Below are 25,884 nucleotides of genomic sequence, written 5' to 3' on the forward strand. Positions count from 1 at the left end.
TATTTCCCAGCTTGCCTGTTACAATGGGCTTTTGGCTGATTTCCTCTTTTTCCCATTGCCCATTTGCATTCTATTTTAAACTCAGCTACACATTTAATTGGAGCATTATCTACCTTTCCACACTGTTGTGTTTTTTTTTCTCCCCAAGTCGTACTTGCCTTTTACACTGTTATTCGTGAACTGGAAATCAGTTTTGCGGTTGCCTCCTTTTACATCATTTTTACACTTACATCACAGCACCGATTCCTTCTGCCTGGGCTGGCCACGCACCCCCTCAGCTCAGTTCCACGTTTTCTCAGCCCTGTTTTTGCCTCTTCCGACCTCCTTCTGAGACTCCTTCTTTTGGCTTTGTAATGCCCCCGTTCCCCAGGTTCCAGCACTGATGTCTGAAAGCACAGCAGTGGTCCTGCCTTTCCCTCTTTCCCTCCTTCAGGAATCCAGCACACCATTTCTCCATTGCCTCTGCCACGTCCTTTCTGTACCTGGTTAGCTCTCAGTTGCTCCCACATCCCCAAAATACAGTGGGAATTCAATAAACACCCTAAAGAAATGGCCAAGATCAAAGCTGGACCAGGGCTGAGAGCAGTGCTCAGTGCTGGTGTTACCGAGAGCAGGATACGGCAGCGTTTTTAACTTGCATTCTCAAAGACCCTGCAGCAACCTGCAAACCCTTGGTTTATTGACTGCAGCTGAAGGGCTGCAGAGGGAACCGAAAAAGCTCTTTGGAGTTTGAATTTCATCTGAGAAGAATCTGCACCTTCCCAGAAAAGAGGGGTTCACCAGCTGAAAAAGGTTCGAAAGTGGTGGGATGGAGAAGCAGCTGTCTTCTGTGGCAAGCTTTTCCTGGCAATGTGGGGTTTTCGTCTTTGCACTGTATTTTGCTACTGTGCTGATATGGCTTTATAAATCTCCTTGCACATGCAGCTAAACATGAGTTGTATTAGCAGGCCCTTTTTGTAATGCTGTGTGCTACAATCCCTGAATGAAAATGTATTCCCGCTCCTACCTTTGAAGTAGATACCTTTGATCTTTGGAAATGCAGAGGCAGTAGAGGTAACAGGAGTGTAATTATGCAACACAGAATAACCCCAGGACAATGAAGCTAAAACTCCAGCTCTCACAGAAAAGTCCCTGGTCTATGTAACATCTACAGTGGTTAAAGCCTCCGTATTTCATCCCAGGTGGAAGGCTTCACCTCCAGTGCATGCAGTAAAAACTCAGAGAAAAACTCAACTTTCAACTATGTTGACACAACATTCATCTTCTTTCTCAAAGTATTATTTTTTAATATCCGTGAAAGCAAAAGGCTTTTATATCCCAGATTTAATAAGCAGAATATCTTGCAAATATTCCTTGCAACAATTTTCCATTACATCTTCTGTAGGGCCATACCACATGTGCTGTAGCAGTCCTAAGTTTGGGATATGGGCAATATTAATTCACCATGGTGATGTTTCAGAAGTAGCCATGGTTTTCTGCCTCTGTCCTCACTGAAGCCAAGAAGTAGGGTTAGGCCAACACTTGGTTTTGACAGTCTTACCTAGAGGCAATGAATATCTGGATAGTCTCCGGTGTGATCTAAAGAGGGGTTTGGTGAAACAAGGCTAGGCTTTGTCACTAAAACAGTTTCAAGCTTCCTAATTCTCTGTCCCCCTCTTGTAGGTCCACAACAGAAACCTGCTGTCCCTCGACTTCGATCGTGTGACAAGAACAGAGAAGATCTACGACGACCACCGCAAGTTCACGCTCCGCATCCTCTACGACCAGGCGGGGAGGCCCAGCCTCTGGTCGCCCAGCAGCAGACTGAACGGGGTCAACGTCACCTATTCCCCGGGAGGACACATCGCGGGGATCCAGCGGGGCACAATGTCAGAGAGGATGGAGTATGATCAGTCTGGCAGAATTACATCCAGGATCTTTGCTGACGGCAAATCATGGAGCTACACTTACCTGGAGAAGGTGGGAGTCCTCCTACTGACCTCTGCCTCATGGTGCATTTGGAGTCAAAGGGATTTACTCCTTCGACTTCAGTACAGCTGCATTACTTCACAGCAGCTGATTACTGGTCCTTATACTCCTCTTCTGTGTATTCTGCTTGCACTAAGATTCACATAGGAACTTCGGTGCCACACCACCCAAAAGCAGTTGAAAACAGTATGGAAAGTTCTCCTGAGGGCAGTATTCTTTCCCAGTCTCACTGAGAGCATGTTTTTTAATGCTGTAGAGCTCTGGCATTTGATTTTTAAGCACAACATTCCTTTGCTGAGCTAGCTGTAATATAAAATATCTGCAGGTAAAGTCAAGGAGTGAACAGCAGGGACTTCCAGTAGGATTTTCCATGTGAAAACAACCCATACAGTATGACATCCTCCTTTCTTTGAGTAGCCCATTCCTGGTTCATAGGAAATACATGTAATAAAAAGCCAGACTGTTGTAAACACTTTGCACTGCAGTTTTCACTGTGTAGGTTGGCATGGGACTTAATTTCTATTACCATTCGTTGTTACACTAACTCAGTGTCCCAGAGATCCACTTCTTGCATCCCTGGGGCTGATATTTTTATTTATAAGTTTTGTATAGAGCCTATCACTACAATAGCTTAAGGGAACTGCAGTAAATGGCTTTTAAAATGCAAAAAGTATTGATTTGCACCTTGCACTATACAATCTGTGTGGATTGTCAGTTATATGCAAAAAAACACCGACAACGAATACACACGTGGGCAGAAGTTTCTAAGGCAGAAACAGATGACACATAGACACACCGAGTTAATTGGGCATTGGACAGCTTCAGGAGGGTATTTTTCCAAGAATTGCTTTGGTCTTTCTATCAGCTTTATTTAGTTAGTTTGTAGAAGCTATTGACAAGGAGAATTTGGGTGGAGACAGCTACACGGTATCGATCCTAACAACTGAGCATTCTAAACTTAGACCTTCACTGCGCTAACTGCTTCTTCCTCTGACGTGCTCCTGCTTGGGGATGCTTGATGGGCCATGCAGCTGCATGCTGCCATTATTTCATCCTGTGGGTGCAGACTTATCTCACTTGCCGTATTATTATTTTTTTTTGATTGGAAAATTTTGCAGGTTTTTTTTAGAGTTAAGAATGATTTTGCCTGAAAACCAGGATTAAAACGTATTCTTTTCTCCTCCCCACCTAGTCCATGGTGCTGCTCCTTCACAGCCAGAGGCAGTACATCTTTGAGTTTGATAAGAATGACCGGTTGTCGTCTGTGACCATGCCCAACGTTGCCCGGCAGACTTTAGAAACCATCCGTTCCATCGGCTACTACAGGAACATCTACCGGCCCCCAGAAGGCAACGCCTCAGTAATTCAGGATTTCACAGAGGATGAGCAGCTGCTCCACACTTTGTACCTGGGGACAGGGAGACGTGTCATCTACAAGTATGGAAAGTTGTCCAAGTTGGCGGAGATGCTCTACGACACCACAAAGATCAGTTTCACCTATGATGAAACTGCTGGCATGCTGAAGACGATAAACTTGCAGAATGAAGGGTTCACATGTACAATCAGGTACAGACAGATAGGGCCCCTCATTGATCGACAGATTTTCCGCTTCACCGAGGAAGGCATGGTGAATGCACGCTTTGACTATAATTATGACAACAGTTTTCGGGTGACCAGCATGCAAGCAGTCATCAACGAGACACCTTTACCCATCGACCTCTACAGGTATGATGACGTGTCAGGCAAAACCGAGCAATTTGGTAAATTCGGAGTCATTTACTACGACATCAACCAGATTATCACCACCGCTGTCATGACTCACACTAAACATTTCGATGCCTATGGCAGGATGAAGGAGGTCCAGTACGAGATATTTCGGTCGCTCATGTACTGGATGACCGTACAGTATGACAACATGGGGAGAGTTGTTAAGAAAGAGTTGAAGGTTGGCCCTTATGCAAACACAACCAGGTACTCCTATGAGTATGATGCTGACGGTCAGCTGCAGACAGTGTCTATCAATGACAAACCACTCTGGCGTTACAGCTATGACCTAAATGGAAACCTCCATTTGTTGAGTCCGGGGAATAGCGCCCGCCTTACCCCACTCAGGTACGACCTCAGGGATAGAATTACTAGACTGGGGGATGTGCAGTACAAAATGGACGAAGATGGCTTCCTGAAGCAAAGAGGCAATGATATTTTTGAATACAATTCAGCTGGCCTGCTCATCAAAGCCTACAACAAAGCTAGTGGGTGGACTGTGAAATACCGCTACGATGGCCTAGGAAGGAGAGTTTCTAGCAAAACCAGCCATGGCCATCACTTGCAGTTCTTCTACGCAGACCTGACCAACCCAACCAAGGTCACCCATCTGTACAACCACTCGAGCTCAGAGATCACTTCCCTCTATTATGACCTCCAAGGCCACCTCTTTGCAATGGAGCTCAGCAGCGGCGATGAATTCTACATAGCCTGCGATAACATCGGCACTCCTCTGGCTGTCTTCAGTGGGACCGGCTTAATGATTAAGCAGATACTGTACACAGCATATGGGGAGATCTATATGGACACCAATCCCAACTTCCAGATCATCATCGGCTACCACGGAGGACTGTACGACCCCCTCACAAAGCTTATCCACATGGGACGGAGAGACTACGATGTGCTGGCAGGTCGATGGACGAGTCCGGACCATGATATGTGGAAGCACCTGAGTAGCAATAACATAATGCCTTTCAACCTGTATATGTTCAAAAACAACAACCCCATTAGCAACTCTCAGGATATCAAATGTTATATGACAGGTAAGGCATTTAAATTGGTTAATATATTCACAAACTGGTGTCTAGCTTGCCATCAGTGAATGGGATCCTCTCAGTACCCTTGTCACCACGGGGGTTTCCAGTGTTCAGTACAATGGACACAAGCTTTTCTTTGCCAGTTGACCCCTATGTCAGAGAGTGGTCGAGGGCATGTTTAATTCATTAGCATAGACTGAGATTCTAATTCCCAAGCTTGTTTCCTTTTCACTTTCTTGGTATTTAAACTCTTTACGTTGCTTCCAGTTGTTTGTTTCCTCGGATATCCCAAGTTTAGCTACCAATTAATGTCCTGATATCCTTTCTCTTTGTGGTGGGGCAGTTCTGTTTACACAGTTTTGCCCAGAGATTTATTTGCAACTAAACAAATGACATGCAGATTTGTTTTAGCAGAATGGCAGCAGCAACTTAAACCTTTTATCATCGTCAGCCATTTCAGAGCACACAACAGTAACGATGTAGTTCAGAGTTAATCTGCCCAACAGAATTAACAGTTTCTATTAAATGTCAATAAAAAGCCAGTGCTTTAGACTTAAAGGCCAGGTTTTAAGGCATACGTCCCCCACATCTTGACATAACCTCTGAACTGCTTCCCCAAAGACTTCATAAAATGACATTTACATGATCTCTGTGTATGTTTTTTATACAGAAAATCATTCTGGAGGTTAAATGTCCATCCTATACTCATACTTTGTGCAACACTGGTAGTAACATTTTAGAGTACTGTTCTGTTGGGACTTTTTTTCATATAGTTATCATTGCAAAACCAGGTGACAGTCACAAATCAAATGTGCATACTTCTTAAAGAGATACAAATAATTTTTAAATCTGCTGCATCTATCACAACTTTCCCATATGCAACAACAGTATTTGCATTCTCCTAAATTACAAGAGTGGCTTAATAGCAAAAAAAAAATAAAGTTATGAAATGAAAATCCTGTATTGTTTCATTCAGGTTGTTTTTCCAGCCATTAGGGTTCATGCTTTCAGATTCTCCTGCAATAATCGTAAGGATTAGATTGTATTTTTTCAGATGAAAAGCTGTTTTGTCCAGAGCTGGGAAGATGATGCCATGAGGAAAGTAAACTATGCCAAAAGATGCAGACTAAGACTCTGTGTGTTGGCCTGACTCTGATAATTAAAGCTGGCAGAGAATATTTTGAAATAACTTTTCCTATCAGAAAATGCTCATTTGTCAAAATGGAATTTGTTTGTGGGAGAAAGAGCCTTGAGCTTGAGAGATTTCTCAGCAGAAATGTTGCAAACAGCTCTCAAAATCATCTAAATGACAAATTCCAAAATAATCTGAAAGAAAAAAATCCTTTTTCAGTTTCAACCCTTTCAAATTAATTATAAACTAGTTATAGAAGACTGGAAAAGAAAAACTAATAAGTCAAAATTAAAACGAAAGATCTTAATATGAAATTGTTGTCTCGAAGTGATTTAGTGTTTGAACAGTCACTTCGTGGCATATTAACAGATTTTTATTTTTCTGCTCAAGTTCAGACAGGACAGAATTTCAAATGCTGTCTTGGATCAAGCAAACACTTTCCCACCCAGCTTTGATGATAACATCAAGACGCCCAAATCTGATACTTTTATATTTTATATGCACCAAATAACTTTTTCCATCATCTTAAAAATTCAATTTTTAGTCTTAAAAGAATGCAGAACCCAAGTTCGTGTTTTAAGTTTCTGCTTTCCCACTTCCACCCTGTGCGTGGAAGAAACAAATCACGATATGGGATAAGTGTCATGATACTTGGCTGTTGCTCTGCCATTCCTTTCTGCTGAAGCTTTCAGGCTTTTCATAGACAGGGTGGGTGATGAGAGTGTCCTTGTCATCACAACCACATCTGCCCAGATTTTGGCACAGGGAACCACTCTGTCCCTCCCTCCCCACCCCAGCACCCACTGTCCTTAGGGGAGCTCAGCGCCCGGGACACAGGTGAGCAATATTTTGGTCTCCAAATATCAGGTTTCTGAGCTCGTGGGTACAAATTGGAGGCACGCGGAGGGGAGATCAGGAGGAGCAGGTATTTATGTTTTGAGAGGCCCATTGTTAAACATGAGTGTTTTAGCGATTGTACACTTCATGGCACAGAGCTCTGCTGCCAGCTTCAGCAATCCTGATGGATTGAACTGACATTTCCATTACATGTGTCTGCTTTAAGCACTCTTTTTCTTTGCCCTCAAATGAATTTACTGTGAAATGTGTTGGCAGGGTTACTGTAGCTGAAAAAAACCTCTGTGATGTGGAATGTACTTTTCTGTCAAAAAAGTTGTCACTGCCTCTTGGCAAATTAATATTTTCCCCTCTGTTTTCTCAGCTCCACACCTTCCTCCTATGGTGGGTTTTGGGGTGTGGGTTTTCTGTTGTTGTTGTGCTGGGTATTCCAACACCTCTTCCCAAAAAGAACAAACTCCTGTTTGCAAATGTTTTGAAAGTCAGTTTTCTGAGAAATACCAAAAAGAAAAACCTGTCTTGAATCTCTCCAGACATGTTACATATTTTTCTGCTGTTCAGAATCCCTGCTCTGTATCCTTTTTAACATTTGTGAAGTGCTCGGAAAATGATTCCTGCACCAATGCCGACCTTCACAGTTTTACTTTGTACTCCTGACCACCTGGTCCACAATATGGACATCAAAGGTCCTCGTTTCACATGAGAGGGGTTTGGAAGCAGGCTGGCTTAGCGCTAAGCAAAGAGATAATCAAACGAGAATGAGAAACAATTAATTTCCTTCCCTCCCCCCCCCCAACCTCTCTGTTTCAAAGACACTCCAGAAACAATCTGTACATTGAGTGAACAGAAGTGTTTTTATTACAGAAACCCTCCTCCTTCCACATGGATTGTTGCAAGGGCTTTTTGGACATCTGCCCAATCTCAGCATTTTGGCCTGCAAGAAAACAAGCATCAGATAGTGTGTTTGTTTGGCTCCCGGTGCTCCAGTCATCTGGAAGTGCCTTTCTTGCCATTTGCATCTGTAATTTCTCTTCTGACCAGCTCTTCAGAATGTTCATTCAGGCCCATAGGGGACAAATAAAAAAATATTCAAAGATGCACATTTGATTCTTTAAATTGATCCTGTTTTCGGACTGTTTCAGCAGGGTTTATTCAGCTTAGCAAAATGAAAAACGAGCCCTTTGCACATCCAGCTTCAAACACAGCAATCACCATCCCAGTTACGCACAAAACACGTAAGACCCCTGGGAGCTGATATTAGTTAAACTTTACCTTCATATCTTCCTTTTTCTTGCAATTGCTGTTTGTGTGCCAAATGCACACCATATTGCTTGGGGACTGGAGCAGGTGTGTCCTTCTCTAGAGTCCAGCGAAGGCAAACAAAGGTGAGATCATCAAATGTTCTGAAGTTAAAGGGGGGAAGCGATGCTGATCCCAAGCAGATCTAGGAGTTAGCCAGCCACATCGTTATTTCCTCCAGCAGGAGAACACCTAGCTACTATTCCTGATAGCTCTGCAATTTGCAAATTAGGGAAGATTTTGTAGTCTTATGTCAAAGGAATACAGGAACATTCCCCCGGTTTAATCCTCAACATCCCAAATGCCTTGGTTTTCCATCGTGTCCCCTTTAGTGCCAATGATCCCTCTTTTACATAAGACAGTGGTTTATGGCTTGTAGCCAGCAGTTTTCTCACCATCCAAGGATTTCTTCTAAGGGGTTTATGAAAAGTGCCTGAGCAAAGTGGTATTGTATCCCTGTAGGTAGCCTGGCTGGCTGGCTGTTGTGTTATGGGATGGAAAAGAATCCAGCAGCATGGATGTGGTGTCACAACCTGAGAACAGTTTGTGGCCCCTTTTATTAAGCCCTTTCAAATAACCTGGTCAGGTAGTGGTGTGGTAGCTGATTTCACGTGTCACTGTACAAGATGCCATGACTTTACACTGGTGTAATACTCAAACTACATGTTCTTAAAAATGACAAGGAAGTGAGGTGGAAATGCCATGGAAAAAGCAAAGGATGCATCCAGAGCCTCTTCCTTGAGCATCTGCACCAGAACTGTGCTGTTCATCCTGGATGTCCTGGTATTCTGGCTCACTGCAAAGCTTTGAGAGGCCTCAGGAAGAGCAGTATTGTGGCTGAGATATTCAGAGCTGACTGCAGGGCTGGAAAACGCTTCCAGTTAAGCTGCAGCATCTCAATCTCTCTTAACATATCTTTGCTCCTGTGCTTTTCGTCTGTCACTTTAGAGCAGTGTCTCGTGGCTGCTGATGTAGAACAGCCATGGAGTTGGCTTTAATTTGAGCCATGTGGTCACTGCCAAAGTTTCAGAGCTGGGAAAATGCAGAATTGGACTGTGCTTGGAGGTGGAAAGTCATTGACTTGCCCAGCCTTGGCACACGGTTTTTCAAGGGCCATTAAGATTTGTTCTCTTCACATAGAGTAGGGAGCAATCGTTGTGGCCAGACTGCTAAAGTGCCAGGCACTGTAGGGTCCTCATCTGTGCCATTCACCTAGGCAACCCTGCCTGAGAGATCAGATAATCTGATTTATGCTTCTCTTCCTTTCCAGATGTCAACAGTTGGCTGCTCACCTTTGGGTTCCAGCTACACAACGTCATCCCCGGATACCCCAAGCCAGACATGGATGCCATGGAGCCATCCTATGAGCTTATCCACACGCAGATGAAAACCCAGGAATGGGACAATAGCAAGGTGATCCATGCAACTACATACCGTATTTCATACCCTTATCGGCAAAGTATTCAGTTGGGATCTTTGTAAAAAACCCTCTATCAGCCTGTTCTTCCAGATGTGCTGGGAGGTTAAGAGCGAGTCGACCCAAGGCAGCTCGTCTCTCCCCATTACAGTAATGAAATCTCACCGAATAATCACATCGTAAATTCTTTACTGCCACTGTGTTTATTCCTGTGATACTTTCTGGTAGTCTCTCAGTGAGATGGAGCATTACTGGTTTTTTGTCAAACAAGAGAGAACTACCACATACTGCAGACAAAGGTCCTGGCCTTTGCACCAAGGATTCTTGGAGGCAAAAGAAAGTAAACCTTGATACAGAATCATTTTCTACAGATTTTTTATTTTTATTTTTTAATTTATTCAGTCTGGTTTAAAATACTTTTTGAAAGAAAAGTCCCAGCACTTCTTCTGCATTACATGAGTTTCCCCAGAAAGAAGTTTTAGCTGGTAGTTAACTTTCATTTTACCTGAGGGGTTTTAATCCCAAACCACTGTGTCCTGCTTTTAAACACAGGCCTGCATCGCAAGCCATTTTGACAGATGCTAGCACAAAATTCAATGATAAAATTGGCAAGAAAAAGCTTTTACAGTCCAATCATTTCTCCGTCTCTTCCTGTTGGGAATTATTCAGCTGAAAGGTGGAGGCAGCACTGTTAAAGGTTAGCACACTGGGTCAGGGTCTGAGAGCCCTGGGTTACTCCCAGCCCTACTGCTTATCAGTTGTATGACCTTGAAAACAGACATTTCCCTCTCAGGATACTCTTTCCTCTCCTAGCCTGATTTTATTCTGGGTTTGTTTTCTCTCTTCAGTCTGAATCCTCTTTAGGATATAGATTCCTGCTTGCTATTGCTGTGTATTCAAATACTGCGGAGCTGTGAGGCACCAGTTTGTTCGGAGAGATCAGGATGTGCTCTTAACACTTCTGCTAATAAAATGATAATGGTAGCAAGTGGAAATGATCCCAGCTGCCTTCCTAGGCTCTTTATCTAAGCCTTTACTGAAATCTCACTGTCCTGCAGTGGATTCTTGAGGTCCTGTACACAAATTATTAAACTAGGAGGTAAAATACAGTGTCACATTTCCCCAGCCCCAAGGTATCACTCAGAGGTATGAACAAGATACTGTGAATTAATTACATAGTCATGTGTCAGCCCTGCCTCGGTACTGAGCCTCGTAGTTGCAGGGAAGACAAGCTAAAATGTACCAGCTTTGACTTCAACAAGAGAGATTTAAATTAAGACATATCACTTTACAATAGAAGCAGACGGAAAGAACGATGCCTTTTGCTACCATGGCTGCGCTGATGCTTGAAAACCATTACGCCACAGTAACTCAGTTGTGTTTTGGAGCTCAGACACTTCTCTTTTGTTTCTCTCTTCCTCGGATTAAACAATAAAATGCTACCAGAGATGATTTCTGTAATGAGAAATAATAGCCTCAGGATTCTTCCCCCGCTTTGATGTGATACAGTCTCCCCAGGCAAAGCTGTACAGGAGAAGGCAAACAGGGAAGGCTCATTCAGAGACCGCACAAAGATTGTCTCTAAATTATTATGTACAGTAGATGATAACACTCCGAGAACTGCAACAGAGATTAGTGTTAATAATAATAATAATAATAATAATAATAATAATAATGTTATTATTACATCATTTCAGTGTTTTTATAAAGCTTATTGAATAGCCAAATAATTTAATTGGCGGCTTGAGATGAAGTCTGACACTTGTTTATACGGGAGCTGGAAATAAAACCAAGGAGCCCTCCCTTCCAGCCACCCATTTTAGGTGAATCTGCCTGAATGAGCAAAGTCTCCTTGTCCCCTTCAGGTTTGTAAACCGAGAAGCTGCAGTGAGGTCTGTGCAGGGACCTGCTTGGTAAATAAGGGCTTTATGCAGCTATCGTGCTTCCAGATGAGTCACTTTACAATCACAATGTTGAAAGTGGAATTTAACCATTGCAGGTTGTTTCATTTTCTTCCCCTGTGTTATGACAGCAACAAAACAGGAGCATTTTTATTTTAGTCTACAGTTGCAGGATCATGCTGTGATAGCAAGTAGCTCTCAAATGCTGTAGAGCAGGGTTCCCTTCCTTTCTGTCACACCCAGAATAATGTAGACGTGTATTTGCATAAACTAAATTCATTCGCATTTTATACGTGAACATACAATCCATTTTCTCCTAAACCTGTCCATGCACTGAACACTGATTTTTCACACGCAGTTCTCTTTGTTCCCAGCCCTTCCAGCTACACACACACACTCCCAGACAGGATTCAGCCCTCTGTCTTACCGGTTCTACCCGTATCTGTTGATGAAGCATGTGGAATAAAACACAAAGTTTTGAAAACCTCCCAAAACAAATGACAAAATTAAGCAAAGTTAAATGGAAGTTTGGGAAATATTTTTGTTTAATGAGATTGATCAAACTGTGAAGTGCCCTTCCAGAGCATTTGGAAGAAACTGCAGATCTTTTATCATTTAAAAGTAGCCTGGACAAGGCACCAGACAATGCCCATTCTGTTTGAAATCCGGGGATATTCACTGCATGATGTACCACAGCTTTCTCATCTCTGCCTCTTCCGATCCCTGGTTTCTCTGGGTCACATAGCCCCTTGTAATAGACCAAAGGAAATTTGAGTTACTCCACTAGCTCCACTGATCAAAGCCGTGGCGCAGCAGATTGAGTCAGTTCTTTTATCGGAGAGGAATGAATAACAGGAGCACAACAGCAAAGCAACTAACTCCTCGGAAATGGCTGCATCATATCTTTTCGGAGTCCATAACCAGAGGGGCCTGGCATCTCCTTCCAAAACATTGTCGGTACTTGCCTTGCAGGGCTGGAAGATGGGAGAGATAATTCTGGCTGTGGGCATCCACCAGCTCAGAAACAGCCAGCATGTCATAAACTTTGCACTAACCCCCTGCAGCTCCGGAGTGACATTTAAAATCCAATACTCTGTTGTGTGGCACTTCTTCCCCCCCTCCCCTGCGTCCACGAGGCTGTCACTAAATTATTTGTTGAGCAAGTTCAGTGTTATTGGCCACCAGGGGACTCCGGGTGACCTCTGGCATATTGTGGAGCTGCTGCATCTGAATCCAATTTCTCCTTTTTTTTTTTATTTTTCCCTTTTTCCCCCCTTTCCCCTTTGTCTTACTGAACTGTCAGGTAATTGCCAGAGCCAGAACAACTCTATTTGCAGGAAGGGATGTTTTGGAATCAATGCTTCTATCGTTAGCTACATCATGTCATTAACTACGTGTCTCTCCGTCCCATGAGAAAATGTCCCATGGACATTCCTCCCCTTCTTAGGGTTTGCTCTTGCCAATGCTCATCGCTCAGGGAGAGCATCCTCACTTTGGGAGTGCTTCGTCCCGAGCGTGGGCCATCACGCTGTCCGTGTGCCTGTCCATCAGCCACCAGCTATGTTTTGTGAACCTTTTGGCCAGTTTTCACTTGATCTGATGTTGGAAAGAGCTGAAGTCTCCAAGACACTAAGCTCCTGAAGCATTTTGAAAACAGAAGAGCAGGAAAAGGAGGCAAATCCTTTTATTTCCCCACAGATGGAAATCTGCATGATGAGCTCAACCTAGCTATCCCCCCGGAGCTGCGTGCACAGGCGGGATGGAGGAGAGACCTGTCCTCCAAACCCAAGAGTTATCAAGGTGGGATGGAGGAAAGACCTCTCCTCCAAACCCAAGAGTCAGTAAGGTGGGATGGAGGAGAGACCTGTCCTCCAAACCCAAGAGTTAGCAAGGTGGGGTGTCCCCCCAGCCACCCTCCTCCGGGTGACCTAGGTCTTGGGTAGACCTTGGGAGCTACATCCTGAGGGGTTCACCACGAGAGAGTTAGGGCATCCATAGGAGGGAGTTAACAGTGGAGGATTTTGAAGGCAGGGAAGTCGTAGCTCAGGCCAAGCATTTTGGAAGAAGTGGTTTTCCACGTTGTAACCCATATGGTAGTCGGAGAAACACCTATCTGTGTGTAACGGCAGGGGATGTAGAGAAACTTGGAAACGTACTCACGTATTTCACATCTTGGATCCTTGATGGGAAATTAAAGCTTTCAGTCTCACACTGGAAGGCGGTATTTAAAAACAACAGATGATAGTATCTGGCGATGGTATTTCAAATCCTCGAGAGGTGCAGGCAAAATGCAAGAGGCTATTCAGAGAGCTCTGTAATGTGCCGTTCTCTTGAGCTCTGTGCAGCAGGAAAGAAAAGATGAAGGTCGTTCTCTTCTCTCCAATGGGTTGTTACTAGATAAAGTGAAATGTCACCTAAGGACATCTGATTAAAAGAGTCTGTGAGGAAAAACAAACCCAGCCTATTTGTCACTCACATCTAAGAACAAATATTGAAATAAAATAACTATGAATTCCCTTCTTTCTTCCTTAATGCTGGTTTTATAGATACCTTCCTTTACAGTTGCTAAAAGCAGTGGCATTTTTTAGAGAATACTATACACCACTGCAGCCTTGGACAGAAATTTTCTGTTTCTCTTCCTTGCCAGTTCATTAAAATGAGTTCTAAGATGAAACAGAAATGGTAATTGCAAAGTCAGGGATACACTGCCTCTTTGACCTGTGTGTAATGTTTGCCTCCCCCCCGAAAATTCACAGCAGAGCATACAAAGCTAGCTGTGCCCTGGTTTGCCTGAATTTGGTGTGTTTTTTTCCTACTGTTGGATGGGTTTGTTTTTCTTTTTTAAAAAAATGCTGTTCCCAAATATCATTTTGTTTTATCAAAGAAATGCACTCAAAAAGTCATTTCAAAGTGATTGCGGGCTCATTTTCAAGATAACAGAGTTATTTGCAGATAACAGAGTTTAGTTATTATAATAGTTAAGAGATGTTCGGTATTACAGCATTGCATGTCTTCTCCTACTACAAAACAAAAGATGGGGAGATGTTATGATAAAAAAAAGGCCTTTATCTAGAAGGCCTGTAACCAGTCCCCGGTGAAAGACCCTTTGGGTGTGATTTTGTTCTAGATGGAGACACCTAAATTTAGGCCTCTGCCTGTGAACTTGGTGTCCAGCAGGGCACAAATCACCCAGAGCTTTTGTTACTCACTGCTCCATGACGAAGCTGCAGGCACTCTGGGGCATCTCAGATCACACTAGGCATCAATGTATGGGTTTATGGGCAACTGAATCAGTCCCGAAGCCAACACTGAAGTGTGAGAAGCAGGTGCACAGAAGGCTGGGACATCCATAGATTGACTGGTACTGCCCAGTTACTTCATCAGCAAAGTCCTGTCTGAGTGTCCTTAGGCAGAAAGTGACAGTGCCATTGCTGTTAGCTCATGTGTAATCCATTAAACCTCCAAGTCGTGCCAGTAGAGGGGTGGGTGCTGCTTATTTTCCTTCTAAGTGAAATCCAGATGACAGTGGAGCTGTGGAAATTGTATGACTTCATATAATGTCGAGAAGGCAGCATGTTATTAGATAAAGGAAAGGTCATGTATTCTATTATTGGGTAATAAATTGTAAAAAAAGACTTTAAATTTTTGATTTACCTTTTGTAGTGGACAATTGCTGATCTAAATTCAAATTTATTGGGAATTTGACCATAAAGCTGAAAATCAAAAAACTTGACCTCAGGCCAGAGGGTCCCACCTTGACAGAGCTTGTGGAGCTTGATGAAGGTACATCATGTCAGAGCTGTTGCCTGTTGTACCTATCACAGCATGTGCCAAACAGGTTACAGTCCTTCCTGAATTAATGGCAAACTCAAGGACATCATCCATTAAACGTCACTTACAGCTGTTGTCAGCAGTAGACTCCCGACCAACATTTTAGAGTAACAACATAGAATCATAGAATAGAATCACAGAATCATTAGGGTTGGAAAAGCCCTCCAAGATCATCTGGTCCAACCATCCCACTACCACCAATGTCACCCACCAAACCCTGTCCCTAAGCACCACGTCCAACCTTGCCTTGAACACCCCCAGGGACGGGGACTCCACCACCTCCCTGGGCAACCCATCCCAATGCCTGACCACTCTTGCTGAGAAGAAATGTCTCCTCATTTCCAACCTGAACCTCCCCTGGTGCTACTTGAGGCCATTCGGAGAGAGCAGTTGGAGGGGTCTGAAGCCAAACCAGGAGCTGAAAATAAATTTATGTAATTTTAATTAATTAAAATTAACCAGTGTGGATGATAAGAGGTCCAGTGCAAGACCTCACTGCCCAGGCTTCTCTCATTTAGCAGCATAAACACAGTATTATGGACTATGTCCTTCTGGCCCAAACCATGCCTGGTGCTGTCCAACTTATCCAAGGTGATATTGAGTAGCTGCTGCAATTAATTAATTCTAGGGATCCCTGACCACTTAACTTCTGGTAAATATAGCGATGTATATATAGAGATGGTGACAGATAAATGACCACAGGACACAGAAATGTGGTGCAGAAGACCTGATTTACATTCCTGAGTGAAGGATCTTGCGCTAAATGGTGATTCAGTGTGAGTAATGAGAAAGAACTTTTCCTGTTGCTTATAAAAGTTACTGAGCAAGATGGAAGAGCAATGTGGCATGCTCGGGTAGTGGGGAAGGACCACCTGGAGTCAAACTATAGGAGATGCACCTGAGAGGAATGCATCCCCATTTAAACACCTCTTAAGATGAAATACCTAACGAAGGGTGTGTGATACGCACTTATGCAGAACTGTAAGAGTTTCATGGAGTCTAGAAACCTAATTGCTCCCTGTCCATCATCGGTGACATCTTCATTAGTTACGTCCATCTTTTCCATAATTAAAGCCCTTGTTCAGCTGGTGGGGGAGCTATCAGACTGTTAATTAGATCGCTCTCTAGACTGTATGTGAGATCCCCCACAGGCAGCACGGGGAGAACCAGAAAGAGCTCCTATGGCTGCTCCAGCTACTATGCTAGCAACCAAAAGGGGGAGGGAAGGGGGCTTCTGCAGCTTTCTTGGCACTTTGAATAAAAGTAAGTCTTGGGTCTTAGGTATTTCGATGTTGATTAAACCCAAAACTTGCCCTTAAACTTGTGTACCTCCATTCTTTTATAGTTTTCTCCTTTATAGAGCAAAACTGCTCATAACCACTGAGCAAGTCACAGTGCAGAATCCTTTATTTTGTTTCTCTAATGGTTTGAAACCCTTCCTTGGAAATGGCTACCAGGGAAGCGAGGGTTCATTTCCCTTCCCTCACCGTAAGTCGTAGTAAAGAGGTCAATGCTGAAATGTCTGCATTGTCTGAAATGTCTTCTTACAGCCAGGGAAGGATGTGAGCCTTTAGCTTGTGGACTGTTTAAGGCAATCTCCTTCATGGATGTTAAATTTCCTCAAAATAATTGGAGTGCTGCAAACTTTTCTTTGTAGCCTATTTTTAATCCTGGATGTCATTACTTTATTGAACTCAGCCGTTGGCAGTGCCAGGAGAGTTTTGTCATAGCATCCTCTTGCTTTTGTGAAATTTGAGCAAATAATTGTTCGTGAGCAAGGGTTTGTAAGAAGATTGCGCTGCCATGAATTGATGAGAGCATTTCCAAAGACATTTTGCAGTAATGATGAGCTGCTGACTCGCTGTGTGCTTGCTCCATTATACGCTAACAGCAAAAGTGACTTTGTATTGTACCTGACTACAAATGATCCAGGCTGTTGTCTCTCTGCAGTTTTTCTTCAATATAAGCTAAAACACGAACATCAGGTATGGCTGGCCCTAGCTCAGGGAGCCTGGCACGTTGTAGAGGGTCTGCAGGGAATAGGATTTGGATTTAGGGCCCTCATTGAGTCTTGAACAGCCTGCTTTGACCAGGCTGAAATGGGATTTAGAGGGGGTGTAACTACTCCGAGGGTCGTACCTGCGATGCAGGCCTTTTGAAGGTGGCCCAAAGAGTTACAAGGTGAAGTTAAAATAGAGGGAACTGTTACAAATACTTTCATACTTTGTCACAGAAACCTCAAAGCGTTTTATAAAGCATAACAGCCACCAGAGTCTCTATGAATGATTTCTTATTTGCAGAGAAAAAATACTGAAGCACAAAATAATAGCTTGGACAGGTGGGAGAGCCCAAATGAGACCCCCACACGACTAAAGCAAAAACTCCTTTTCTCCCTCTACCTCTTTCTATCTGTAAGTGTAAATACAGTTCTATTTATTGAAACGATGAGTATGAGGGGGAATAACCTGGCATGTGTCTCTTCCACTAAAAAGAATTAAAAATCTGAAGAAAGTTGATGAGGAAAAAAACAAACAAACAAAAAAAACCATGGAGCTCCTCATTAGATTGATGCTGGTCTCCAGCATGCAAAATAATGCCTTTGGGTCATGAGGCTTCTCTTTCTAACACATCTTTTTCTTCTTTCTCTCCATCCTCAGTCAATTTTGGGGGTCCAATGTGAAGTGCAGAAGCAGCTGAAGGCCTTTGTCACCCTTGAGCGCTTCGAACGGATCTACAGCTCCAGCATCGCTGGGTGCTGGCACGTCAAGAAGAACAAGAACTTTGCCTCCGGAGGCTCCATCTTCGGCAAAGGCGTCAAGTTCGCCATGAAAGACGGGCGCGTGGCCACCGACATTATCAGTGTGGCCAACGAGGATGGGCGGAGGATCGCAGCCATCCTGAACAACGCCCATTACCTGGAGAACTTGCACTTCACCATCGACGGGGTGGACACGCACTATTTCATCAAGCAAGGGCCGTCGGAGGGCGACCTGTCCATCTTGGGCCTCAGCGGCGGGCGGAGGACCCTGGAGAACGGCGTGAACGTCACGGTGTCCCAGATCAACACAGTGCTGAGTGGAAGGACTAGACGTTACACGGACATCCAGCTCCAGTATGGCGCGCTGTGCCTGAACACTCGCTACGGGACCACCTTGGACGAGGAGAAGGCCCGCGTCCTGGAGCTGGCCCGCCAGCGCGCCGTCGCCCAAGCTTGGGCCCGAGAACAGCAGAGACTGCGGGATGGGGAGGAGGGTATTCGCTCGTGGACAGAAGGGGAGAAGCAACAAGTGCTAAACACAGGCCGGGTACAGGGCTACGACGGCTATTTTGTGATCTCAGTGGAGCAGTACCCAGAACTCTCAGACAGCGCCAACAACATCCACTTCATGAGACAGAGCGAGATGGGCAGAAGGTGACAGAGAGGGTCCATACGGTGACTTCTTGCCAAAGACAGCTACTCTTTTGTGGCCACTTACCTGACTGTGTTGTACTCAATCCTTTTTCTAAACTGAACAAGGTGGGGGGGAGGAAAATAGAAAGAGAAGGAATAATACGGTTGCACTGTAACTCATGCAACATACTTTTTTTCCCCTTTAATTTGGCCTTCACACGTTTTTTGCAATGAACAGAAGGTATATTTTGCCGTAGTGTGATCACAGTGACATTTACTGTCTCTTGTCCTTTTTTTTTTCCCCTTTGTGAGGAATTTGAAGTGGGGAGTCGTCAACGTACGTCCGTAGGTGTGAAGTGCGAAATGGGTGTCTGTGCTAACTTGTGTCATCCTAACCCTTTCTGGTTTGGGGCAGGGACAGATAGCCTTCCACCCAAAAAGTGGGGAGCCCACGGCGTGCCGGAGAGCTCTTCCTGGGAAGAAAGGAAAAGGAAGACGACACTGATTCCTTAACGCCGAAAGCGACCGACCGTCCGAATCATGTGCCTCAAAAGAGACCTTACAAGTAGTTTTCACGTTTCACTTGGGACTTAAAGTGTTTTTTGGGGGCTCCTGCTGAGCAGAAGTAGATTATAGAGGCAAAGGAGCTGATGATATTAACTTGCAAGATGATTCTCTTCCTTCCCGAACTGGAATAAAAAAAGAAAAAAAATCAGTCTTTTTTCATTATGAGAGTAGATACTTTTTGTTTGTTTTTGTGTGTGTGCGCAAATCCTGGTTTTAGTTAAAACCTAGCAAAAGCCAAGAAAGGGACTCCTGCTCTATTGAGAAAAGCTAAAATAAATTCTCTCATACGTAGAGCTGTTCTATAGGTGGATTTAATGCACCCATGTTGTACATTTGCTAATGGCATAACTTCATTAAATGTATAGTGTTTCAGTACACGAGGCTACGTGTTTAACAGTCCACTGTGCTGTATCTGATAAAACCAGTTAATTTTTAGGAAGCTGATTTGAATTTAAAAGTAGTTATAGTATCCCAGTGACATACCACTGAAAATTAGAGCAAGCCAAACCCTGCTTTTCCTGATTCTGGAGCTTGTATTTATTGGCTGGGAAACGCAGTTTTGAGTAGCATGCTGGCAAGTCATTTATGACTATGGCAGATAAATGTCTCTAGGGGACTTTGGCAGCAGGGATTTTAAAATGTTTAATAAGTAGCAACAGCTTGTGCGTGGTGGGACAAGAAGGAGAATATTGGAATCAACCCTCACACTGTTTCTTACACGAGCTTGAATTTAACGGAGAGTCCAGTTGACTGTTAGCAGTGAAGAAAGGGAAGCTTGGCTAGAAATGCCCACTACAGAGGGGACCAAGTGCTTTAATAAGAAACTGCTGACAGAGTTACATGGCATGCTAATGTAATTTGTATTCACATAACCTCTGTGCTCTGGAAGAGTCCTTGAAATTCAAGGGAACAAGGAGATGAGATGAGCATCCTCTTCCCTGCCTGAAGCAGCCCCGTGGTAGCAAGGGGCCGTTCCTGCAGGCAGAGGCATCACCCCGCTGGGGCTCCAGCTGGAGGTGGTCAGCCCTGGTCCCAAACAGACATCTCTATCACACTGACACATGCACATATCCTGACTCTAAGAGCTCTCATCGTGTCTCTCTGAGAACATCTCAGTCCTGATTTATTTTTTCCCCTCATCCACTTCACTTTATGCTGCCTGGTTCTGCAGAGAGATAACCCAAGACGTGCAAGTCCATGCCAAGGCTGTTTCTTCACTCGGCGCCCTACAACGCACCCATGTCCCCCGAGCCAGCCCACCACCACTGGCATCCTCCAACACATCCCAGTATTCCTCTGCGGGCTCCAGCCCCCAAGATAAGGCATGTTGGGCACACGTTCCTTGAGCAGCAAAATTTTGGCAGCCCCGGTGCTATCGCTGTTTCCCCATAGATGCCGGCTGCCAGCTCCGCCTGCCTTGCCTCTCTGTTCCCGGGCGCTTGCCTGGAGGAAGGTATGGGATGGAAATTCCCCCAGCAGACTGCTCCTCCTCCAGTTCCCAATCCTTCGGGCTTCAGGGCCATAATTTCAGCGGCTGCAGAGCCCCAGGGCTGACCCACCTTGGGGCCACCCACCGGTACAGCCCTGAATTCCTGGTGGTCCCTCCTGCTTGCGGCAAGGGTGACGTTGCTGCTGCTGTAACCAGCACTGTGCTCCCCACCACCCCTTGCAGCACGCAACCTTTAGTGCTTTGGCAGGCGTGAATTGCAGGCAGCTGGGCTGGAAAGGGCATCGGGCTCCGGCAGAGCCAGCTGGGAGGAGCTGCAGCGCCTGGGCCAGCTCGAGTCCTTGGCAAGGGAGCCTGCCAGGGATGGTGAAAAGGCCGTGGCATCACCGCCTGTGTCGCTGGTATCAAACTCCTGGCAAGCCTCGGTTGTCCTGAGGATGTGCTGGTGGGGACTGGGGCAGCGTTAGCCAAGCCAGCAGCTGCCGCCTACTCGGAGGAGGCAGTGTCACCTTTCCAGGGCTACCCAGCTCCCCTCTTCCCCCTCCCTGGGGTACACCAAGAACAGATCCCCCCCTTCCAGCTCCTCGACTTGGCTGAAACAGCACAGGTGGACCAAAAAATAAAAATAAAATACGGGAAGCTGGGAGGAAAGGCGTAAACACGTGTTGAAGACCTGTGGCGTAGAGAGAGCTCGGCATGCATCCCATCCCGCTGCTCCCGTCCAGGTGGCTCCGGCAAGAAGCAGCACTTCCATCCCCCATCCCCATCCGAGTGTCGCACCGCAAGGAGGAGCAGAGCAAGAGCAAACCACGCAGCCACAGAAAGAGATTCAAGCGTGAAACATTCCTGCTGGAACCCTGCCAGCCTGAGATGGCACCTCTACAGCCTTACAGACCCTTCAGGTTATTACACGAGCTGATGACTTGGAGGAGTTCTCCCATTTTTCAAGAGTCTCACGGTCCCTAGAGCCGGGAGCCATCCTGCTCCACACCACGGTGAAAGCACCACGGGTTGCACCTCTCTGCATCCTCGAGCACCGGCAGGGTGCGATTGCCCACCAGCAACATGAAGGTCTTCTCCTGGACCTGCGCCCTGTGCAGAAACTGTGGACAGTATGTCAAAAATAAAAGGAAAAAAATATATATGTAAGAGTATATACATATATATCTGTGATGCTCTTTTCCTTATCAAAGCCTTTAACCAAAAAAAGGGACGGCCATCCAGCGATGGATACAGACCTGTCTGAAGATGTCTGCTATGTTTTCCAGACATGGTCCTGTGCACCCTGCTCTGGGTGGCCCTGTTTGAGCAGGGAGGTTGGACCAGATGACCTCCAGAGGTCCCTGCCAACCTCAACCCTTCCGTGATTCTGTGATTCTGTTCCTGAAACTTCAGCCTCTGTGAAAGCTTCACCCCTTCCACTTGACTTGAGTGGTGAAACTGGAAGCAAACATTTTCAGCCTTGAACCCCTGCATTTCCCTATCTGTTAATGGAAAGTCCTTTTTCTATGGGACCCTGGGTGCTTTCCCATGGAATTTAAGGGAGGAGGCTGAAGGCGCAAAGAGCTCTGAGCCGTGCCCTGACAAGCAAGGGGCTGCTCTCAGCTGTCCCCAAGCATTCCCACTCAACTCCCGGCCCCGTAGCCCTTTCCCAGCCCTTGTGCAACCCTGATTGCCTCCCTGCAGGACCACATCGTGGCTTCCCGACCCTTCTTGCTTTGCCTGTGGGCAGCGGGACAGCAGATCCTCACTTCTGGAAGGCTGGGAGGTCCTGGGCACCAGTCCCACCGCGCTAACCCCATTTATCCCATCTCTGGATGTGCTTGTGGAAGCCACTCAAGTGCGTGACCATCGCTACAGAGAGTGCCACCGTGGCCTCGGGCACATTCATGGCTCAACTTCGAGGTCTTCTGGATTCCCCAAAGCGGCATCCCTTCAAAATGCAAAGGATCAGATTAAATTGCCTTGAAGTCCCCGGCTTGTCTCCAGCTGGAAGAGTTGTGTGAAGGGTTAGGCCCAAGACTCACAGCTTGGAGGAGAAACTCCAGCATCCCTGACCGCTGGATCTCAGTGCGAGCAGTGGGTGAGGAGACAGCTCCAGCCCTCCGCAGCTGCTGCTGGGACCAAAACTTGCTTCATTTGAAGACACACCAGTGATGGTCTTCATCTGAAGACACCCGAACACAAGCTGGTGCCATGGGGGCTACACATCTCAGGATCGTCCTGCATGCTCAGCCCGAGCGGAGAGGACCAAAACTAATTTGGCATCACGAGAAACGCCCCGATGTTTGTTTCCTCCGAGCTCTTTGTTACATTTTTTATCCCTTTCTGCTGAAGATTGGAGCTTGGAAAAAATCATTGAGCGGCAGTGACCGGAGGGAACCACGCAGCTCATCATATCTGTGTCAGCACGGCTATTGATCAGAGCCACGACGAATCTGAACGATACCGGGCAAGAGCTGCCGAGACAAAGGTTGTTAAGAGCCCGGTGCTTGGTTCGGGTCTAAAAGCCACGGATGATTGGGAGCCGGCTCCGAGACCCCCATCTGGCTGCGAGTTAGAAGCAGTGAGGGATTTCTGTAATATATCTGTAGTTGCTTTATTGAGCGTAGGGAACCGGGTGAGATTCTGCTCAGTCTATTATACAGGGAGTGTAACCAGAATAAATCAAAATTGTTTAAAAAAATAATAAAAAAAAAAATCTAATAAAGTACTTTTTCAGCTGTGACTTGTAAGTGTCACCATGATAGATGGCAGCGCAATCCATTATGCAAAGACAAGGCTCTTAACATGAAATTTTAGAATTCAATTTTATGATTTACAGAGAGGGCCCCCCTCATATTTACAGCGCAGCAGTCTGTTTCGATTCAATCTCTGCGTAATTGAAACCAGGGCCACGGATCTCGGTTACTCACTCAGCCGCTTTTCGAACGGGGAGGAGAAATAAGTGCCCGTGATGTTAATAACGGAGCTAAAAAGATTGTTTTGCTTGTTAAATCCTATTTGCTCTACCTACCCGTGCCGGCGGCGAAGGGCTGTGTGTCACCGCTGCCAGGGCCGGGGTTTGCTGGGCTGAACCTGGTGTCCTTCGTCCTGCAGCATCCCCATCGTGTGCTGGATGCTTTCGAGCATCTCTTTTTTCTTACAATCCCTCTTTTTATTACAATTACTAAATATGTAGATATGTGAATCCCCCGGTTACACCGAAGAATTTCCCTGAGTTTTGTAACAAGTAAAAGATATTTTTTTTTTAATTTTTTTTTTCCTCATCTCTGCAGTACAGTTAAATAAAATTTCTTGCTACTGCTGAGCAAATTTCCAGCAGCCCCCACAGGGACAGGAACCCCCGAGTTGCTCCTGAGCATCGTGTGTCCTGGAGGCTGCTTCCCGCAGTGCTTTTCCACGCTGTGCTACCCGAAATGACCCACCAAAGGGAAACCTTCTGTGTCTCTTGCCTGCTTTCCTTTAATTAACGTAAAACTTTGTGTTCCTGACAGAGTATTACATGGCTCAACTGTTAACTCCCATGCTGAGGGTCAATGCTTTCTGGGCAGGGGAGCATTGAAAACCGCAAGTGAAAATTAACTAAAATATATATATACACACACATATATATATATTTTTCTTTCCTCAGAGCTGAAAATGGTTCAAGCAAACAATAGAACTTTCCAAAAAAATTACAACTTTTGGGCAGTTCATGGATGTTGTTGAAATAACCAGTCAAAGAATCACACTTTTCTATTTTAAAAAAATGTTTATTTTGTGTGAGGACTTCTAATGCAGCTGCACCTGAGCAGAGGACTTTGTATTAAAGCTGCATCTACAAGCCTGGCACTGGAGACTCTCGTCATTACCCTGTGTAATAATTTTCCTGAAGTCTGGAACTAATTTCTTGAGAAATTTTTTTTTCTCAACACTTTGTGTTTCTAATACTGTATTCTTGACTGTGTAAATACAACCAGGCTGTAAATAAGTGCAGATGTAGATAACTTCTAGAAAAACAAAAAAAAGAACAGACAGAAGTGACCGTGTGTAGCCTTCGGTGACAAATAAAAGAATATTTTGTGTTTAAATAGCTTTTTATTATTATTAATGAAAATGTTGGATTTCTTTGTCTCACCTGCTTGCTCCTGACATGGGGTTGGAGCTGGAAAACCAGCCCCAAGGAGATGGACCTGGCACCAGAGCAGCCCAAATTGTTCCCCAGCTCCTCACCCACCTGGAGCCCTGGCACAGGCTGCCCAGAGAGGGGCTGGGGGCTCCTCCTTGGGGATCTCCAGCAGCCGCCTGGACGTGGGGCTGGGCCCCCTGCTCGGGGTGGCCCTGCTGGAGCAGGGCTGGCACCACAGGGACCCACAGCTGCCCGACACCACCAGCCACACGGGGGTCCTGTGAATTTACACCCTCGGGAGCATCCCCACCTGTACATTGGTGCAGGACCACTGCTGCCCCCAGGGCTTTGCAGATCCGTGGGTTAAATCCTGGGATTTTGGGGCATCCGTGTGGCACCAGGAGAAGCCCCCATCCTAGCAGAATGCTCTGCTCGCCATTTCAGAAACCAAACCCACAAACACCTCTAAAATGTTTTGCTATGAATAATTTTCTTCCTGTGGTAGAGATTATTTCTTCCCCCTGTCGATCAGGCATTGCAGGTACCAGCATCAGCCATTTCCTCAGCAGGACCAGGGAGGGTTATAGGTGATCTTCTGTCTCACACACTTAATTCACAACATTTGTTGGGTCAAACTTGCAGAAAACCATTGCACAGCTCACAGAGCCTCTACTTCCCATCACCTCTAGACTGTGCGCCAGCATTTTGCATCTGATAACAGAGTATTTCAGTCTGGGGGAAGCTACATTGTGCACAAAAAAAATCAAATTATCACACCTCCCCCCCTAAAAAAAATCAAGTTATCACTTTTGACATACTAAGAAAATGTCCAGCAGAGGCATGCTTATCCAAAGGGAGAAGAAAAGCTACCACAGCACTCACCACATTGACCCATGGAAAAACCCTCATGCGATGCTGTAAGGTGGCAATACTCGAAACTGCCTGGTCCAGCCCCACCGGTGGCTTCTTCTGATGCTTCAGAGAAAGCTGGGGAATAACCTCAGAAAATAAGGCTAAATGCATATGGAGGAAAATATTCTTGCCTTGGGGACAGCCTAACGGGAAGGGGAAGTAGAGCACTGGGTGGCAGTCAGCGGTGCAGGGCGTTCCTCCGTGGTCATCCTGATTCACTGCCTGCTTTTTATGGGAAAACTAACCAGGTTT

General features: G+C 45.4%; 1 protein-coding gene across 6 annotated transcripts in view; it reads left to right on the forward strand.

Moving 5' to 3' along the window:
• Positions 1 to 25,609, forward strand: part of TENM4 (teneurin transmembrane protein 4) — a 1,267,116-nt gene extending 1,241,507 nt beyond the window's left edge. For all 6 annotated transcript variants that reach the window (XM_083820251.1, XM_083820252.1, XM_083820255.1 and 3 more), the window contains 4 exons: positions 1,663 to 1,959; positions 3,161 to 4,775; positions 9,326 to 9,468; positions 17,862 to 25,609. In XM_083820251.1, coding sequence (XP_083676377.1) covers positions 1,663 to 1,959; positions 3,161 to 4,775; positions 9,326 to 9,468; positions 17,862 to 18,620 — 2,814 coding nt within the window. In that variant the 3' untranslated portion in view covers positions 18,621 to 25,609. The remainder of the gene's footprint in view (positions 1 to 1,662; positions 1,960 to 3,160; positions 4,776 to 9,325; positions 9,469 to 17,861) is intronic.
• The last annotated feature ends 275 nt before the right edge of the window (positions 25,610 to 25,884 follow it).

This window comes from Anser anser (genome assembly GCF_964211835.1).
Source record: "Anser anser genome assembly, chromosome: 1".
In the NCBI taxonomy this organism is placed as follows: domain Eukaryota; kingdom Metazoa; phylum Chordata; class Aves; order Anseriformes; family Anatidae; genus Anser; species Anser anser.